The sequence below is a fragment of the Mercenaria mercenaria genome, unplaced genomic scaffold (genome assembly GCF_021730395.1).
Source record: "Mercenaria mercenaria strain notata unplaced genomic scaffold, MADL_Memer_1 contig_2871, whole genome shotgun sequence".
NCBI lineage: Eukaryota > Metazoa > Mollusca > Bivalvia > Venerida > Veneridae > Mercenaria > Mercenaria mercenaria.
Window position 1 is genome coordinate 29,437 of NW_026460958.1, and position 21,835 is coordinate 51,271.

The 21,835-nt window shown below is 32.8% G+C and overlaps 2 protein-coding genes across 2 annotated transcripts; both read right to left on the minus strand.

Annotated features, from left to right (window-relative positions):
• Positions 1 to 1,524: 1,524 nt before the first annotated feature.
• On the minus strand, positions 1,525 to 7,401 carry LOC128552521 (uncharacterized). The gene is made up of 2 exons (XM_053533566.1): positions 6,044 to 7,401; positions 1,525 to 5,054 (listed from the first exon to the last, which is right to left on the minus strand). The coding sequence occupies exons 1-2, from the start codon at positions 7,128 to 7,130 to the stop codon at positions 4,858 to 4,860; spliced, it is 1,284 nt and encodes a 427-aa protein (XP_053389541.1). The 5' UTR covers positions 7,131 to 7,401; the 3' UTR covers positions 1,525 to 4,857.
• Positions 7,402 to 14,801: 7,400 nt separating this feature from the next.
• Positions 14,802 to 20,480, minus strand: LOC128552522 (uncharacterized). Its single transcript, XM_053533567.1, has 2 exons — positions 19,351 to 20,480; positions 14,802 to 18,361 (listed from the first exon to the last, which is right to left on the minus strand). Exon 1 carries the CDS (start codon positions 20,452 to 20,454, stop codon positions 19,489 to 19,491), a length of 966 nt encoding a protein of 321 aa, XP_053389542.1. The 5' UTR covers positions 20,455 to 20,480; the 3' UTR covers positions 14,802 to 18,361; positions 19,351 to 19,488.
• Between the last annotated feature and the right edge of the window lie 1,355 nt (positions 20,481 to 21,835).

Consider the following 21,835-nt stretch of genomic DNA (forward strand, 5'->3'; position numbering starts at 1 on the left):
ATAAATAAAGGGGAAACGAGTCTGAGCAAAGCTCCTCTGTCTTATGGTCGTCCTCATATTATTGAATCTGAACAGAACTACCACTAGCAGTATTTTTATTCCCCGGGTGTCGAAGACCCGTGAGGCATAAATTAAATAAAACTTGATATAAATCATTAACATTAAAGCTGACATGCCTCTTTTCTTTAGACAACCATTAATTAATATTTATGCCAAGTCTAATAGTTATGACACAGCTGAGTTAGGCCTCTCAATGAAGAACTGACTTTACTTATCGCACGGTTAGTTTGTATGCCAGAATTTTCATCACGTACGTTCACTTTGACTTTGTGTGTAAACTTGCCTAAATACACGTGAAAATTTGTTCTCTTCAAAATATGGTCTGTCAAGTGTTTTGAGAAAACCCCTCGAAATTGATCGAAATTCGTATACATTTACGCAGTCGTGCACATTTCCATTTACGCCGGAAAGGTCTATTTGAGCCCATCGCCATGTTTCAGGATAAGCCGGGCGTGAGATTAATTTGGGATGATAGTTGAACCTAGTCTAGAATTTTGGAGGACAAACTGCCTTAAATATCGACACAATAGTGTAAGGGCAGTTTGCTATGGCGAAAAATTCTAGACAACTGTTTGTCGAATCGTCATTTGTCCCATAGTTTAAGGTTACTTTCGCTAACCAAGGGAGATCCTTTAGGCGGTATTTATTCTTGTATGGCTTGAATGGATAACTTCCCCTGATCTTGGTTCACTAAGGTGAAGTAACCGGAGTGGGGTCAATGGTAGCAATAAGAGGCCAGGGTTTGTTCGATCAGCTATGCTAGGAGGTAAACCCGTGTATCATCTAAGTTTTAGATATTTCAGGCCTGTTTATGACTCTAGCAACATAAAAGCTATTTTCATGTGCGTCTATGATTATAGCGATCATAGACAAATGCGTTTATAGTTATTGCGATCATAAACATATATAACAGTTATTTTCATGTGCGTCTATGATTATAGCGATCATAGACAAACGCGTTTATGGTTATTGCGATCATAAAAATATATAACAGTTATTTTCATGTGCGTCTATGATTATAGCGATCATAGATATATGAGTTTATGGTTATTGCGATCATAAACAAATATGTGTAAGGCTACGCGTTTATGGCGGTTGCGACCATAAACAGAATGATACGCGATTATATGCGTTGATTTTCATGTGCGTCTATGATTAAAACGATCATAGACTCAGGCATTTATGGTTATTGCGATCATAACCAAATATGTGCAATGCTGCGCGTTTATGGCCATTGCGACTATAAACACAATGAGTACAAGGTTTAGATTGGCATGACCTTTCGATCTCCGGTTGGCTTTGAGTTTTTTTTATTAATCTCAACTCGGCAAAACCTGATAACCGAGAGAGATGTCGAATATATGTGAATTTTTCTACATATATTTTTGTTTGTTTATTTGAATTATATGTTCCGTTACAAAAATGTTTAGTCATTTTGTATGGAGACATGAATAATAACAAAAATGAAATTACAAAAGTTGTTTATTGTTCATTGGGAAATATTTGTCATAAAATAAATGCAGATGTACACAAAAAAAAGTGGAAGGCACTTGTTAACCTGAAACGCCTGTGCCTTTAAAAGAATGTTAGCCGTTATAGTTGGACGAGTGGAGATCGAACTTGTACCTCATGCACAATTTCGTCCGCTTTTCAACTGTATATCTGCTGTAAAATTTTGATAGCATTAAGTCCTCAAATTTTACAGTGATTATTGTTTACAAACATATACCGTATGTATGCATGAACGTTTGGACACTTAAAACAGATTTTGATAAGCTTTACAATATCGATTGAATATCTGTACCTTAAGCCTAGTTTTTTTTTAGAAGATATGATATTAAGATCGTTCTGACATGAAATTGAGAAAAATATAGGGTACATTCAAAGTGAAAGAAAGTTACTTCTAGCACGTATAACTAAAACAATATCACAAAACGTTGAAAATAACACAGAATGCGTTGTATCGTTGTGAAAATAAACAATTTTCTATTTTAATTTTGCTTTTTATATCATTTTATTGTAAATTATGTAAAACAGTACAATGTTCAAGTTACGGGGACAAATCTCAAAACATTGTAACCGCATCTGATTTGCGTAAATTTATCGTGAATCTATTCTTTATTAGGCAAAATATAGAATAAAGTAGTACTTTCGAAGAAATATGTGAGTGTCGTTTAATAATAAAAATGATGGTTCATGTTCTGCGTATTATGATATAGGGTCATTTTGCGTAGTTATTGGTATTCCATTTAAACTGTACAATGTTTTATATTTAAATCTTACTTCAATTTCATGTCTAAAATAGATCTTTATCAGTCGCGGTTTCAAAAAAAAGCATTAGTTTACCTACGTCAAAACACAACGGTTGCTACAACAGTCTGTCAATAATTCATTGATATCACAAGTGAAGTTCAAACAATCCTGTACTATTATATTCATGAAAAAAAATCAAATTATGGATACTTCAGCTTTGCCTACCTAACTATTGCCTGTCTTATGGAAAAACGATAAAAGGAAAGAAATATATATGTTTGCGTATTCTTAATATATATATACAAGTATTTACATTCACTATATAATTTGTATGGGAAAAAAGCGGTTATTTTGGTATAAACATCATTGTTGTAATAATATCAAGAATGGTCCTTTCTGCGAGATTGCACGCGCAATCTGACGTCATCCACAAAAAAATGAACAAAATGACGTCGTTTGAAAAAATATTTTATAATTTGACACCAACATCTTTAAAAGAATATTAAATTACAGCTAACACTAACGTTTCTGACGGTAAAGATCAAAACTAAAGCGACACGACTATATGATTTTTGTCACTGGATTTAACGACATTCTAAATCAAATTACAGGTCTTTATGGCTTTTCTATTTAAAAGATCTGAAAAAATCGATATCAAGACATTTTGATACGTGTCATATCTCATAATGTGAACAATCTGTATTCGGTGCTGATATAAATTTTAATGCTGTTTAGTCGTTTTCATTTTTTATTCAAAACTATAGAAAAATGTGGGTTTTTTTTCCTCTTGGGGAATTCAAAATTGTACCATATCCGCATTCACAGTAGTTTTGCTAAACATCTTTAGAATACGCGTAAGAAAGATATTTCTTGCATACCAGACTGGGATTTCTAGTGACTTCACCGGTGCTGGAAAACTCCATCTTACACTCTCGTGCTATAATGACGTATATCGCGCTACATCTGTACAGAAGGATTGTGTAGTAATAATGATGTTTTATGTAAAACGGGATAAAAATCAAATACCTTGATAGTTTCTTTTTGTTCCGTATAACATATTTCTCATCATTTTACGGAAAGAACGTAATAAGTTTCACTGATAAAACAAAACCGGAACTATTACGTTGTTTTCGTCTTTGTCTCGTCAAGACGTACTTCCTGTTTACGGACGTAAAGTTCGCGTTCTTTGTTAATACGTTACTATAAGAAAAAAGTGCTTTGAGAAAATCATTTGTTTGAATTTATTTTTACTATTAGTTGTTGAATATGGCATGCAAGAAAAAGATTCAGTCACTGGTGGTAGGTTCATCCGGATTGAAATATCCGGCTCTCGGGTAACTGTTTAAGCGGTAACTCGGCTGAGCCTCGTTACCGCCAAAAACAGATACCCTCGAGCCGGATATTCCCATCTGCAACTACCATCGGTGAAAAAGTCTTTTTGTTACATCAAGCAGATGTAACTGGATACAAAACAGTACACTTCCTAGTTCCCCGCTATTGTCAAAAATATTAATTTTATACTTTTAAAACACCATTTTAAAGCAATTTATTATTAGTTTTTCGTACTAAACGTTTTTCTGCAGATTGCACTGAAAATAGCTTTGTGAAATAGGCAGGAAATAAAACGTTTTAAGATGCATGTTGCAAAAATTAAAATCCACGAAAAGCCATTTTTTCATAATGTGAAATTCTCTTTTTTGATCTTTCATTGTTATTTGCACTTGTATTGTGAATACATATTCTGAAACAAAATCATCAATAGAATATACTATAACTCTAATTACAACAAAGATTATATTTGCCAGTTTAAATTCTACACTTTTAACATTAATAAATATGGAATTTGATCTCAAAATATAATAACTCTGCCTACAAATATAAACAATTTTTGAAGTGGCACTGTATTGAACTTAAAAAAGGAACAACAGAAAAATGATAGTTCTTGCAGTGATTTTTGATGAATAGTAATTTTGCATTAAATTTTACTTTTCTATTTTATAATATTTAATTTGGCTTTCTCTGGTTTGGATACTTTTTTAATTCGATATCTTATACTTTAATATTTCTGTATATAATCGAGTGTACCTTTGATTTAATAACATAATATTAAAATTTATGACTAGACAATGTTATTTAAATGCCAAAAAGTTAATTAAACAAACTCCTTTTCTTTTAAAATATCGTAGGAGAGCAAACAATTTTATATTAGACCAACGTAAGTTGAAATGTATTAAACATTTAACCTTTTAACTTCATGTAAAAGGTGAAACTAGAATATCATGACTAATTTTATGTTTATAGTAAACATGTTACAAAAGAATTAAATTAATTATTTGCATGAACATTGTTGTAAACCAATGTATTAGATTACAATAGCACGATATCAATAAAGTTTACCCGAGTTGATTGTTTTAGCAATGTTGCCTGGATCAAGACTTTGTTTATTTTATTCAATAAGAATTACAACGTTCAAAGAAAAACCAGCGAAACAGCGTATTAAATCGACCACCCGCCTGATTGCTCAGTCCAGAATTAACGGACATATTACCAAAACAACACTACAAGGTAACTAATCAAACAAACTATGAAGGTTGTATTGACAGTGACAACACTAACACCGCTTGTGACCGCTTTCATATTCACCGTCTTGTAATCCAAACTGGAAGCATTTGTCGTTTTCACTTCTTCATCCCTTATCAGAATGACTTTTCCACATGCTTTTATAAGAGTTAATAGAGAACCTGCAAAAACAATATGTAAATGCATTTTATGCAATATCAAAATTCTAGAACGGGGTCATTGCAATTGTTGAGAAGTCTGTGACACTTATCAAATATTACGGGCGGACTTTTTTATAAAGCGATAGTGTGCTTGTTAGAGTCTGTGAAAGTCCACAGGCAGATTAGGAAGATTTTATTTTCTTTAATGTACATGAAGAGCTGAATATATATAAATCGCTAATCATTATTCGTAACAATATCTATACAGTACTAACTTGCAACATATATTCTAATATCCATGCACATTTTCATAAGATCATGGACGTTTAAAACACAGACGTTTGTCACATTGACAAAATGTATAAGCGCTGAGAGGGAGAGAGAGAGAGAGTGTGTTACTGAGCGCTGAGAAAGAGTGCTACCGAGCTCTGAGAGCGATACTCTATTTGATCTACGGTCGGAATGATATGATAGAATAGTGTTAAAAATAAACTATAAAAATACACTACATGTAATCATTAAAACCTTTGAATCATAGTTATAAATCTATAGAGATTGATAATAGGTAGACGCTGGAATATACAAATAATTAAAATGGAATGACTGACACAATGACATTGTCCAATAGAAAAAAACAATACATGTTTCAAATGACATCCGTTAACAAGTTTAAGAAAAAAGGAATATGTCTATCATTCTGGAAACTAAAATAGGCAGTGGTTTTTTATATTATAATTTTGTACTTGTAACATGTGTAAAGTTTCTGTTCAATACTGTGCCTAAAGTCGCGGACGGTAGATTGCATTCCCACTACCGTCCATGAACATGCCCAATGAAACCGAGCCTGCAACATTTTCCTTTATGCCGTGTTAAGCGACCAGTGGTTATTTGGTTTTTATTCTATTTCTAGTAACGTTCTAAATAAACTGACATGAAAAGTTAGATATAATTATCAATTACATTACACTTATATTGTTTAAGTGTGATAAGATAAAACTGAAGATTCTTACTTGGATCGATGGCTAGCTGATTCTGTGGCTTATCGTCCATTACCAACATGAACGACAGGGTGTAGCCTCGCCAATAAAACATATCATATATCGCTTTACTAATTGTTCCCGTATCACAGTTGTCCTCCTCAATTTTGCTTTTTAGCCTCAAAATGTCAGGTTCAGTTGGAAAAGATTTTGTACTGTTATTCTCAACTTCCGTTGCGTTGTTATTGACAGTTTCATCATTTTCATATTTCTTTTCGAACAAAACAAATTTTCTAGCTGTTGTATTTGAGAAAATATTACCGCGATTCTCCAAATATTTGATCTCTCCGCAAGTGTCACTGCCGACATATACGACGCTATTCAGTTTGTCTGAATATCTAAGCGCGTTTTCTTTCTGAAGATCAGTTGCATTCTCATCACCTGCGAGGTCGTCTTTGACAAGCTGAGGAAAGCGAGCGATACACCCGTTTTTCTGCGATTCAAATTCTGCAAACAGGATCTCCACTTCATCTGTCCAATAAGACTTGGTTTGGTTTGACAAATCGACAACGTTGAAACACTCATTCGTTAAATCTATTGCAAACGCAGTTGATACGAGATCCATGTAATAATCCATGAATTCTTTCAAACTGGTTAGATTACAGTCGACCATTTCAACGAGCGCGTCTTTGAGACTGGGCTTCGACAGGCCACTAACGGGTATCGAAGCTGTCAGTAAACGGGCAATTTGCTGTATTTCAGCTTCGTGTTCTTTGAAACCGTATTTAAATCTTTTTATATTTTCATCTCTAGCTTCCTTCGTTTTTGATTGAATGATATTTTCTATATCAATCAGTAAAGCATTTATGAATTTGCTTATTTCAAATAACCTATCAAAATGATCCTGCATATCAATTTTTGCTGAGATAGAACTTGTTAATGCAGCGATTTTGTCAGTGAAATCTTTTTTCAATTCTTCGTACTTACTGTCGTCTCTGTGAGAATTGTCATCCTTGAAACTTTCAATGATTCCGTAAATGTCCAAACCAAATGAAAACACCGATGTAATACCTTCAGCAACTATCGCTGGGGAAAATGTTCCTACTTTCCCACATATCATCAGAAAAAACAACAACTTGAATCAATCCCATTTTAAAAATTAAATGCCAATGAAACAAGAACGCAAAGATATGCCTCGTTCCTACTTCCTATTTCATATCTTATCAGGTATAAATGTGTTCATAGCGTTATCACATAATCGACGTCGCGTGAGTGTAATAAATCCATTGCTTAAAAATGATAATACACCTATTAAATGTAATAAAGCTTTTATATCAACATCGTTTATAGAATAGGAGACGATGGTCAAATTGACTTGTTTATACAGCAAAGGAAAGTAGAATTTTTGATGTTTCGACAGAAAGGCTAACATGTGATAAAAAGAATATTACATTTGTAACTTACAGCATTGAATTTATTAAACTCGTTGAATAAAATTGATAAAATGCTGGGCATAGCCTCACATTGTATTATTTTATTCAACTCATTTAATAGATTCAATATGAAAAGATAATCATGTAATATCCTATATATAATAAACCTTTGCAATTAACCGAAAGTAATTGAAAACAAAATATTAAGGTCTAAAAGATATCATCAACTTAAAAATGAATACTTTATTTAGCATGGCATTTAAAATTGATATTTTCTCTGAAATATCGTTACTTTAAAAAGTACATAACTTTAAAAAAGTATAGATATTCATAAGACTATTTCTTTTACTAAAGCAACGTAGTTCTCTGTTTTACTCCTCAGTATGTCTTAGAAGCTAGGGCAATAGAAAATTAATCGTTAGATTCTAATCCCGTCCATCACCGCTAAGGATCTATAGTGATATATCTCACAAATTCTTTTGTGAATATGCAAAGACAATTTAACAAGATTTGAAAGTATCTGATATTAAACTTTACCATGACATTATGTCTAATCATTGACAGTTTGCAGCAAGAATTGCCCTTGTCCGTCCGTCCAAATTTGTTTCTTGCACACGTTAAAATTATTTTACCTAGGGATATCTACATGTAACAACACAGGATAGTTAGATGTGCACCTAAAGTTTTGCTTGAGATTTTACTCAGAAGGTCATACTAATGATTCTTGACTGAGATAGAAATATACATAAACGGCCCAAAAGGTTGTGTCGCATTTGTCATTAAAATGTTGTTCAATATGAGAAGATATGCACCTGGTGTTTTATTTGGCATTTTCACTTTACATCAAATTGAAGTTTTTCACTTTTTAACTCGTTTTTTAGTATCCGTAATACCATCCCAAAACAGTCTCCGGATTTCGTTTGCAAATCCGGAATTTTCGCAAACTCAGCTACCTTTTGCCTTTGACTTTTCTCTGATTTTTTGGCATTAAACGATAGTTCTACATCTACATAGAGTAATAATTGGTCATTTTCTTCTTTATATGTTAAAGAATGAATTCGTGGGAGGTTTTCAAAGTTGGTCCTCCCATGGGAGTATTTTTTCCTCCCATGGGGATTTTGCTAACCCATTGGAGGTCCCACGGGTGGATATCTCCCACTTCACCAATTACGAGAGAAAAAAGCGTGGGTTTTTTCTAAAACTTTCAAATCAAAATATTTTAACTCAAATTAATAATTTTTACAATAAAAAACTGTTCTTACATGATTTCGCGTTGAAAAACGACTTTTGAAAAAAACTCCCATTTTCGTTATGGGAGGAAACCCCCAACTGGCGTCTCGATGAATTTTTGAAACTGTATTTAATGTTTCACATTTTGCTAATTAATAATAATTTTATCAATATCAACTCAAATTTAACTTAAAGATGTATTACTGTGCGAAATAAAAAATAATCGTAAACCCCGCGGGTGAAAACCTCTCATTGTTTTAAATGGGAGCACAATGCCGTGGGAGGTTAGAAAATATATAAAAAATAAATATTGTGACATTTTGACAGAACAAAACATCAGTATTTTATTTTAATTTTATTTTTACTAATATTCCATCATAAAGTAACTTCTGGGTTTCTACTCAGCGAAAATATTATACATTGTATAATTACAATGCCACCGACACGATTAAACACAGGCCGCCTTGCTGATTATGACCGTAGCATTGCGATCTCAACGATGTCACATAATTAGACGGGGTCATAAAACTTACTGAAGCATATACGATATATTTGACGATGCGAAGAAATCAATAATTTTCAATATTAATGAATTATTAACAAAATAAACTCGAATTCAAAACATAATGACCATCCTCCAACAACCTAACATGCCGCACCTTCTGCAAAAATTCTCCTCCGTAATTTGACCAGTCAAGAACCATTATAGAAATTAAATCAACAGAAACGACGATATAATGATAAGACCTGAGAAATGCCCCACCCAGTTTTGATAAGAATTTGAAAAATTAAAACTGTAACTTAAAACTTTAACTGTTAGATCATCACTGTAAATACTAGGATTAAAAAAGTCAAATCAAGTCAGAATGCAGTTACTAAAATAAACATCTTAAGAGAATGTTGAATTTCAGATTATTTGAAGTAAACAGGATAACGCACTTATCTCTTCTTAAACAACCGTACATAAAAAAGATACATACTGGGTGGGTGGGGGTATAAGAAATTTTAATAGCTACGTGTTTGATGTAAAGTGAAATTGAAAGTAACACATTGAATGTTTTACCCAAGAATCAACTGCATTTCGGCGTTATTTTCAAGTTGATGTGTTTAAGCGGCATTTTCAAAGAAAAAAAAATGTTTGGTTCCTCAAATGTTAAAAAGGCATGAAAGACACCTTTGAGCAACACAACTACTAAAAGTTAATAATTTGTTTATGTAAGAACTCTCCCCTGACTCACAATCACGACCCAAGGTAAAGCCTAAAAAATGTTTGTTTCCGGTATCATGACCTACCTTAAATTTTTGGCCTGACCATCAATGTTCTTTATGGCCTTGAAGATTTTATTTTCAACCTGTTTAACAAAAAAATGAAAAAATGCACTTTTTATGCTTTAAACATGGCCAGAGATGTTAGAAATCAATTTACTGAAAAGTAAGGGTATGAAACAAGTACATGTATATTTATTATACTCTTATACCTTCAATACATCAATCATCTAGTGTTTTCAAATATGAATGACGAAAAGTGCCCACCTGTTCCATTTTTGTTTTCAAATGAGAATCTAAAAGTTTATTGTCTCTGGCCAAAACATGCTTTATGTAAATCACAAGTGAAGATATTACTTTCTGAAGTTTCTCCTATTTGCTGATTCTTTAAGGTAGACTAGTAGGTGATTAAATTAGATTAGATCGTTTATTAAATGCAAATAGCAATTCTATATATAATTAAAAGAGACTATAGCATTCTCCTATACCATAAAACGTCACAAGATTACTATTCTGTATATTCCATACTTACCAAAATCACAGTAAAAAAGTCTAAAAGTCCTTGGCAAAACAAAATTACTGTCTTTTAAATGTAACTGAAAGTTCTTTTTATGGAACGCCAAAGCTTTCTTATGGTGTTGATTTAGCACTTTATGATGTGCATACATCTGCATCTGATGTGATTCTACTTGTATGTGCAGTGCTTATACATGTATATGATATGCTTATCACTGTATATGGTGTGCTTACATCAGTATGTGCGGTGATTTAGCTTTACATGCGGTCCTTTCAGATGTATATGCAATACTTTCATCTGAAGTGCAGAATTAATGTAAACGATCTACACAAGGCCGGAATCCAGAGATTCGACCTAGATGTCATATAACCAGGTTACATGTAGAAATAATGGAGAAATTATTAGTTATTACACCCAAATGACCAAATGTGAAAAATGGGTAAATGCAAGTAATCTGACCAGATTCCATAAAGATCAGATAGAAAGTGTTGTCTGTGAAGTGTATTTGTTCTATAATTTGACCTAGTAAGTCAGTTTTTGATCCAAAATGACAAAGTTTCAAACTCGTCCTAGATGTTATAAAGACAAATATTCTGACCAATTTCATTAAAATTTGGCTGAAAATATGAGTTATATTCTGTTAACGATGGACGCCGGATCATCTACCTTCGCCAATAGCTTCCCTGTAGTAATAAATTGCGACGTGTATCGCATAAAATACAGTTCACCAATCTACATGGGTCATTAAATATTTGCAATTTACTTCCACGTTAATCAGGCTATATTTTTGGCTTCCCAAATATCTTTATCTATTTATAAAGATGTAGTCATTTTGCTTAAGCTACGTGGTGGGAAACCCGCTTGAAGTGTGTATACAGGCAACGGCTATAGTCACTTGTTTGTTAATGTCTTCAAAAAAAGACGCATAAACCCTGGACACAAAGGTATATTCGACTCTGAGTAATTAAGTCAGTAATCTTGTTCTTTTGAAATTTTTGCCCAACTTTTTCAGTCGAATTAACTACTGATTGCGCACTCCTTACGAAATAGGTAGATCAAATGATGTTGAAAACGGCATACAACAAAATATGGAGTGGGGTCTTGGCCTAGAGTCTGGAGTGAGATCTTGGAGTGACCTTGGAGTCTAATTTTGGAGTGAGATTTTTGAGTCAAATTGAATGTGATTTTTTTTTCATTCAAAGTTTGAAAAATCATTACGATTTAAGCAGTGGTATTATTGGTTTATTTGTTAATTTGAAATTTCATAAGTCGAAATACAATAATGATTAATGTATGTTGCTGTTGCTATTGCAAACTGTAATAAGAATTCATTTGAAGAATATGATTTAAATAACGTGAGACTGGTAGTTATACTTTTGATTATGGGAATGATGATGATTTGTTTTATGTATTATGTTTACAACAAAAGCTATTGATTGTTGTTCGTGTCTTTAGGATGAAGATGTATATCACCAAATGTAACCGTAATCATTATCATCATCATTGATATCATGAAAACAAATTTATCACCCTTGACAGACAAAATAACGAACACTCTAAAGGAAAAATATGTGTCCAAATTTTTTAACATTCTTGATAAGTTTTAGCAAATATAAGAAAATCGTCAAGGTAACATACTATTGTCTTAAAACCTTTCTTCACCATAATTTCTCTTACCGACTGTGTAATCTTATTAAAAATTTCTTGGCTACGCGAAACACCGAAAGGTAAACGTTGATATACCATATAAGTAAAATGACTGTCCCCGGTAAAACGCCATTTTAGACCTGTGGCTTTGTAACTTGATGGATGTATTTTTATTGATCTGTACGCAGATGCTAAATCTAAAAATAAAATTAACCTTGTTTATATTGTACATTGAACACAATGGGCTTATCAGTGCAAGTCACGGCATTATTCCACTGCTGCATGCTTGGGTACTCCTTTATCACCAATTTAATTACCATGTCTTCTGATCAGAAAACTTCTCGGAAGATAACATGCAATAATAAATAAAATTTGCTCTTGCTGTGTAAAAGGACCATTAGAAGATTTGTCAGTTGTTTTGTTATTTCCCACACATTTCAGTTGTCACACCTGTAAATTGTTTCTTTAGTGTGTGCCTTATGAAATCCATTCGTTATGTAATCCTTTATGCTTTGACGTATTGAAGTGTCACAGAAACTTGAATAACATTATTTTAGTTGATGACATCATCATCATCATCATCATCATCACCACCACTACTATCGTCACAACCAACACAACAATCATCATCATCTACATTTTATCACCACCACCACTTTCATCGTCATCACTACTATCTTCACAACCATAATGCCAATCACCATAATTACAAACATTATCATCACCAGCAGCACCACCACCATCAAGATCATCAACACCACCATCTTCATAAACATTGTCATCTTCATCACCACCACCATCTTCATCATCATCATCACCAACACCACAAAATCATTACCAACATAATTATCATTAACATCATCATCACAATCACCAGTCACCATCACCACTGTCATCATCATCATCATCATCGGTCATTACAGCATCATTATCATTGTTAGTTTTACTGATGTTTTTGCTGATGAACAAGATAGATGAAAAACAGTTGTAGTCGGAAGATAACGCTTTGTTGATGGTATTATTGTTAATGATAATGGTGATGATTGAAATTTAGACAATTCTTTTTTTAAGAGTGTTGGATGATTTTGTCTGTCAAATGTGATAAATTGATTTTCAGGATACCAATGATGACGATAATGATGACGGTAACATAACTGACGATATATATTTTCAATCTGAAACACGAAAAACAATTGATAGTTTTTGTTGTAAACATAATTATGTAAAACAAACCAGCATCATTTTCACAATCAACAGTATAACTACCAGACTCACGTTATATTAAATTTGATTCTTCATAACAATAATCACCATTTTTATTATTGTTTGCAACAGCAAAAACAACAGCAACATACATTAAACATTATTGCATTTCGTCTTATGAATTTTCACCAAACCTCTGTTTTAATCTTAATAACTTTTCAAACTTTAAATGAAAAACCATATTCAATTTGACTCCAAAATCTCACTCCAAAATTAGGCTCCAAGGTCACTCCAAGACTCCACTCCATATTTTGTCGTATGCCATTGTGGTGGCCTCATGTTTAAATAAATCGAGCCGTTATTTATAGTTACTGGAATAATAATAGTTTTATCTTTGTTATTTTAGAATAGGAATTTCCGTGTTTTGTTACTAAGTTTAGCTTTATACCTCTTGACACGGGTAGCTTGTTTTGTTTGAATGTACTGATCTATACGCATGTTACGTCATAATAATGCATTTTTCATAAACATCGTTAACATGAAAATACATTTCCATTTAATCGATATAGACTACTACACTAATTGTATCATTTAATCAACAGAATACTGCATAGTAATGAGAATAATAATTTAAAAAAAAAACGGCGACCAAGCACGTTAAACAAATGAGCCGTGCCATGAGAAAACCAACATAGTGGGTATGCGACCAGCATGGATCCAGACCAGCCTGCGCATCCGCGCAGTCTGGTCAGGCTCCATGCTGTTCGCTTTTAAAGCCTATTGGAATTGGAGAAACTGTTAGCGAACAGCATGGAGCCTGACCAGACTGCGCGGATGCGCAGGCTGGTCTGGATCCATGCTGGTCGCATACCCACTATGTTGGTTTTCTCATGGCACGGCTCAAATATTCACTCTGGTCAGACTTTCGAAAATCTGAAAACAATTTAGCAACGGCTTCTAAAGATGCTACAAAAATGGTCAATCTCCTGGCTATATGAGTCAATACTTTGTGACCCGAGATTCTGTTCATTCATATAGAACAAGGTCTAGTGACAGTGGGTCTTTTATGCTACCTAGGGTGAAAGGCTTTGGTTTGAAGTCATTTTCCTTTTTAGGTTGTAAATTATGGAATATGCCTCCATCTCAAATAAGGAATTTGTCCAGCCTTACTGTTTTCAAAAGTGCTGTTAAGGATCTTTTTTCAAAATATTAGATTACACATGCAGAAATGTGTCCTTTTGTGCCAAACTTTGACCTAGTCTTTAATAAAGTGCAATTTTTTATTAATTATCTTAAGTCTTTAATGTTTAACATGGAACATAACATGTTTTATATAATAATAGTATCTTGATTTAAATATTTATTTTTATTAAAATCATGTTTCACGCCTCTCTCTCTCTCTCTCTCTCTCTCTCTCTCTCTCTCTCTCTCTCTGGCTCATTAAAGAAAATATCACTGTCATCGTTTTATTGTTACAAATCTTAATTTTCCTGCTACTTACAATGCTTTAGGTAAAGAGGATTTTAGGGTATAAAGTTAGGTTGATGATTTTTATATTTAGACTTAACTTCTTGTATACACTGTCATGTCACTCTTTTACTAGCTTGCAGACAGACATTCTTTACTGACTAAATCAGTGTGTTTGTAAAAAACATCAGTGAATGAAAAGTATTTGAAAGAAATTTAAAAACTTAAATGTTTTTGAAAAGTGTATACATTATTATTCTGATTTATAGGGGAAAAAAATCCCGGGACGTTTGTTTAGATGTGGTTCTTATTGCTATAACTGTAAATGACCAAAGCTATCCCCTACACACTAAATCACTGGCGGCAAGGAGTGAAAACACATGAATTTTTATTAAAGGGACTAGCCTACAGATCTTTCGACAACAAAAAATAACTTTTTTAGATATCTGGAAATAAATGCTATATTTCTTAGGAAGGCTTTAAAACTTAACTACTGACAGACTATAGTTTACGGAAACACATGAGAATTTACTGTTTTACTACCTTTTTACGATGAAAATCGAAAAGCGTTTGTAACGCTTTACTCCAGGAAAACTGTCTCTATTATAAATATCTATATTATAAGTCCGCTATAGCGCTATTGGTTTCGACGACGGTGAATTGTCTTTATTGCCGCGATTTATATTATTCGAAGGAACATGTTTACAATAACAACATAAGATATAACTAATGCATGTTTTCTGATGCAATTTTTACTAGAAACTTTCAAATTCTTCTGTCTTCAATGTTTTCATCAAATTGCATTACGAGATATCTACAATACACATCGTTTTCTTTAAAAGATTCATATCAACAGAGACACTGTATACATGAATAACGAATTTTACATAGAAAAAGAACAGCAAAATATGTTTTTGTTTGTTGTGTGTGCGTTTGTATTTTGTATGTGCGTGTCTGCGCTGCTGCGGTTTACGGTGTATGAAGACGGCTTTAAGGAACGTGGCTTTCCCTGTTGAATATTCATCCTTGCTCTAATTTTCCCCTTAATACCCGACCCTTTTATTTATCGTTTACCCCTTCTTTTTCTGTATTTTGCCTATAATTAAAATGTACTTGTTGTTCGATTTTATGTTAATTTTCTTCCAACTGACAAAACATTTCTATTGCGTGATCATTATTTTTGAGAGTTGCCTGTATGTTTCATAGGCTTATAAATTACGAGGTTTTGTCATATTCAATTTGCAATATTCAAGTTTGTCTATGTTTTGAAATCAATCTACACGCCGTATTATGCTAAATTCTATTGCATGATTAATGTTTTTGAGAGTTGTCTATATTTCTGCATCTTCAAAAAAGACGGAAAAGTTGTTTTCTTTTAAAAAACACAAAGACAACATGTAATTAATAACATATGTCAATATTAAACGTTATAAAAGCGGATATCATAAAAAAATTGGTCCAATTAATGATTTTATGTACAATGTAAGAATGGTGTATTCAAATATTCACAATGATAGGCGGATGATTGTCGAAATTGTACAATCCAGTGTACAAATATACAATATATGAACAACAACATAATAACAAAAAGGCAAAACAAGAATAGCATGCATTTGTTTCCTGTTACAAGTTCAGAAAGAGAAAAAAATGTAATGTTGTGCATTACAATTGAAATACAAAACATAATAGAAAACAAATCATAACGTAAATATACATAAATGGACATATCATTATAAGGATCTAACATTCCTGCCTGTACCTGTACCTAATGGAAACCTTAGTAAGGAAGACATGTTAGATCATTTTGCGTGCCTACTGTTCATATCATTGTATCAGTTTCAACGATGTCGCTCAAACACTATGACGTCATAATATGACATCAAATTATTATGTAAATATGCGCACATGTAGCTTGATCTCCTAAGATAATCACCTTGCTTATCTTTTCCCTAGGGAAGAGATAAGCTACACATGCGCATATTGGTGTAATATTATGACGTCATTGTATATGAGCGATTTCTTTGTAAGTATTGCAATAATATCTAAGGTAGGAATGAAAAATTATCTAACATGACTGCCTAAGTAAGGCAGGTGTTTTCCCAGCCTTCGGGATAGCTGTATAAAAAACCTCGCCAGCACTCGGTTTTCCACTCATTGTTAACCCGTCTTACACAGCCAGTCATATAAGATCCTATAAGAGCTATAAACAAACTAAGAAAATACACAATGAGAATCCATATAAATCATCTAATTTTTATCATATTTTACGAGTAAGACATAATGGTTATATAATAGAAACAAATGAAAAATGTAATGCTGTTTTGATCTGTTATTTTTTAAGCAAAAGCCTAGAAAAGGAACTACGTTTTACTAAGTTAATATGAACAATATCAGTTTTATGTTAATATATTTAAACTGAAATAAATGATACATGCAAATCCGGATCTGTAATTTTACTTCTCATGTACCAGTAATTTACTAATATTTTCTCATTACTAGATTCAAGTGGCATATTTCTTCTAAAGAGGCAACAAAAAGACTATATTTCGAAATATGTGCCCATTTGCTTTAAAATATCACACGAGGTCCCAAATTTCAAATTTCAAAAAAAGTCGAAGTGTATTCTAACTTGCTTTAATTTAAATCCTCTTTAACGTTAACCAAAATATACCCCGCCAAAATGATTAGGGCGTAGTCCTTGTGCCTGGTCGGATTTGATGTATTCTTACTTCATGTGACCAAAAATAATAGACAATTAAAGTACACCCCGCATTACTTTGTTGGAAATTTATTTTTGGTTGATCTTTAATGCTGTAAGTTAAAAACAAAGTTTAAAAAAGAAAATAAAAGACTTAAATTTTTACACTGGTTTAGTTTCGTTTCTTTTAGTGCGAAACATATTATGACAATTATTTTGAAGTGTAGCTTCACGAGTAGGAAAGATTATGCTGACAACATTGATATCAATGTAATGGTTAGTCAATGGAAACTGTTTAATTCATTAAGCACCAGCGAATGCCGTGCATTATATTTACATTGGGGATCAAGGTCCTAATTATGATGCGAACTAAATCTTGATACACATTTGCCTAGGCGCAAATATTAGTTCGTCATGTGCACAGCAAATAAGATTGAACCGTTTAATTTCCAAAAGAAAATGTGTTTTGTGCATCTTTGTTATTGGAATACGCGGTATCAGAGGTATCCGATTTCGGTTCTTCAATAACGTTTTATTGAAAGATCATTGTTATATCAAGTTCCACCAGCAGTGCTGTATGGAAAAGGGAATCTTCTTATTTCGTTAAAAAACATTATGTTCAATGTGAAAGCAACAGTATAAATAAGTTGACAAATCATACTTGATTCTACACTATAGAATGAGAGGACATTTATGAAATAAATCCTATAAGGTAACGAATGACCAAACAAAATATCAAATTTGTAGGCACAGATACTATAGCAGCACCACTTGTGACCTTATTCATCTTCATCGTCTCGTAAACTAATTTGAAGCAATTTCAGCCTTCCATTCTTCAGCTGCTATTACAATGTCTTTTCCGCATACTTCAATAAAAGCTGTCCGGGTACCTACCAAATAATGTGTTATGTAAAATAAACATTCTAGAACGCGGTCATATTAATTTTTGAGTACTGTAATTTCTATATATGTCACATATTTATGGTATTAGAACCCTAATAGTAATGTTTAAAAAATTGCATTTGCTTGGTATATTTTTAAAGTTGACCTTTGCAATTTTAAACAACTTTTACCGTGCCGTTTGTTTTATAAATTTGGTATAATTTATGGTATTTCCTCAAGTTCAAGTAAAGACGAATTTCAAAGTGATGACCACTGTTCAAAGCGTTTGCAAAGAATTAATTATATCATTAATTTTGATAAAAGAAACATCAAACTATTGGTAAACAATTGTAAAACACAAAAAAACTGTCAATATAAATTTTAGGGGTGCATCAAGTAAACGGATTTTAATGAGACAGAATTTTAACTCCAACATTAAAAACGTAAGGTAGAGTCCTGTGGGACTGTTTTTAATTTTGCTCACTTCATTGAAGAATAACCTTGGGGCAGAAGTAAAACCTACCTACATTTCTTCCAAAATATGTAATCTAAAAAGTAAAGGTGAAATAGACAACTTGTACCGCATGTAACTCAGTATTTTTAAAGATGCCTAACTCTAACCCCTTCTGTTTCAGAGTTAAATTCACTTTGAACAGCAAGAAATCGCTTATCAAATGTAAAATTTCCACTTTTATTAGTACAATAAATCAAAAATAAGTCTTGAAGAAAAAGTAAAAACTTACTAGAAAAAAGGGAAAATAAAAAAATGGTCCTTGTGGGGCTTGACCCTACGCCCCCTGAAAATGTTCAGTAAAAGTAAGTTTATGGTAAGAATTAAATACTGTTCAACAGGAGGTTCTCTATTACGGGTCTAATACTTTAAATTGAACTGTTATAAACAGACATTGCACTTTTTTAAAAGAATGTCATCACTAGAAGGAGTGAGAACTTGTTTTTCCTTTATTTGATTAAGCATAAAACAGAAATATAGACTTACTTTGATCAATGGCTATCTCATTCTGTGGCTTTTGTGTCATTATAAACCTGAACCGTAGGACGTAGCCTCGCCAGAAGAACAAATCATCTATCATTTTACCAATCGTTTCCGTATCACAGATTCCCTCCTCGATTTTGCTCACCAGCCTTGAGATATCGGGATCAGTCGGAAATATTTCTGTAGAGTTATCCTCGCATTTTGTTGAGTTGTGACCAAGAGTTTCAATAGTTTCATTTTTCCTTTCGAAAAATACAATTTTTCGTTTTGCTGATCGTGCTCCAAATACTTGATCTGACTGTCAGTGTCATTGCCTACAAATATCACACTATTTAGTCTGTTTGAATATCTAAGAGCGTTTTTGCTCTGAAGATCAGTGGCATTCTCATCACCTGCGAGGTCGTCTTTGACCAGCTGAGGGAAACGATCAATACACTCAGTCCTTCGCAATTCAAATGCATCTTCCAGTATCTCCACATTGTTCGTCCAAAACGCTTTGGTTTGGTTTGACAAATCGATGTCGTTGAAAAGTTCATTTGTTATGTCTATTGCAAAAGCGTTTGATACTAGACTCATGTAATAGTCTTCAAATACCTGCATACATGTTAGACTACAGTTGATCTGTTCAACGTACACGTCTACAAGAGGCTTTGATAGGCCGTCTACTGGTACTTTCTGAGTCAGTAAACGGGAAATGGCTTGTATATCAGCTTCGTGTTCCTTGAATCCATCTTTATATCTTTTTATGTTTTCATCTCTAGTTTCATTCGTTTCTGATTCAATGATAAATTTTATATCAGTCAGTAAAGCACTCATGTATTTGCTTATTTCGAGCAAACGATCGAAACGCCCATGAAGATCAATTTTCGCTATTATAGAATTTGTAGATGCATCAATTTTATTAGACAACTCTTTTTTTAATTCCTCGTACTTTTTGTCGTCTGTGCGTGATTTCTCTTCATCGAAGCTGTCAATGAATCCGTAAAGGTCCAAACCAAACGTAAACGCTGAAACAAGATACCCGGCAGCTTTAAAAGGTAAAAATGTGTTTACAGTTCCACACGTCTGTAAAAGCAGTAAAGCAACAACTAGAATTTTCGGTCCCATTTTCGCAACTCTTTCCACTTGTCAAGCAAATAAAATTATAATCGCTGCAACTACATCTTAAGCTATTTAAGTATCAGCGTGCTATAAATAAAAACAGATCATGTCATTTACAAATAAACATCATGACGTCGCTAATAGTATAGATGCAGTATGAATGTGAAATATCGAATTTCAAAATTGCGTAGGGACACACTTTTTATATGCAAACGCTAAGGCTATGTAAATTTTAATTGTAGTTAAAGGCCTAGATCCACTACTATTTAAGTACCCTACCCCCACTCCCGCCAAACAAAAACAACAATAAATAAATCCAGCCTTATCTGCTTATCAGCAATTATGTAAAAGCGGCTAATTAGAGGACAATTAGCCCCTGCAGGTGTCCCCACTAGGCCATGAAGGTGTGTAAATAAATTAAATTTCCTTGTCTGAAAAAAGAATGATAAAAATAATAGTAAGAATAATTATAATGATTACGATTGTTATTAAAAAGGAATAGTAATAATTGATAATAACAAACAACAGGTTTAGTTTCTTTGTATTCACAAACAGTATCTGCCAATTTCATAATTATGAAAAAGGTTCATACTGGTGAAAGTGATGGTACCATTAAATGTATATACAATACTTACAAAAGGAATGGGGAAATGTTTTTATCGGATACATGCAGTCACCATTATTAAAATATAATTTGGCAGGATATAATCGTATTATTGTGTTTTTGTCTATACTGAATTTCAAATAGCGCTTTCAAAGTTGATAAGATATTTTACTTAAAACATGTTTAAAAACGCAATGTCACAAAGCATAACTGTCTTAACTAATTTACACACACACACGTAGATAATTTTAGCTATGCAGAATAATGCGCTAATGGAGCTACTAGTATTCCGCAAGACGTATTACCATTTCCGTTCCTGGCGTGTATAAACACAGGAGCGTGACGACGTGCCATTTTGCGCCATACATGCGCAAATAAACAGTTCTGTCATATCTTATCTAAATTTTACCATAAAAGATATATTAGAATTGAAAGACTAATTGAAAACTATTTTAACACTCGGGCGGTTATACATCGTCCATAATAATTTCTCTCGGGCTGCGCCCTCGTGAAATTATTACGACCAATGTATAACCACCAATCGTGTGTAATCAGTGGTTTTGGTATAAATTATTTCTCAAATATTGAAATGCTTATTGGTCTTTTTTATTGGGACAAGTGTTCTTTACAATTTTCAGAAAACAGTAAATGAAATATCAGATGAGAGACTGTCACATTTTTCTTAAAAATCAAATTTGAATTTGTGGTTATCCCATATAGAACTTGAAATAAAAACTTGGTAAATTCTTTCTTAGACATGATGTAATTTGTTATAATTTGATC

What these genes read in the sequence shown, in the direction of transcription:
- LOC128552521 (XM_053533566.1), bottom strand. Translation starts at nt 7,130, where the DNA reads ATGATATGTGGGAAAGTAGGAACATTTTCCCCAGCGATAGTTGCTGAA. An exon ending in TCAGCTAGCCATCGATCCAA is followed by an intron (nt 5,055 to 6,043) that starts GTAAGAATCTTC and finishes TTGTTTTTGCAG; the next exon opens with GTTCTCTATTAACTCTTATA.
- LOC128552522 (XM_053533567.1), bottom strand. Translation starts at nt 20,454, where the DNA reads ATGGGACCGAAAATTCTAGTTGTTGCTTTACTGCTTTTACAGACGTGT.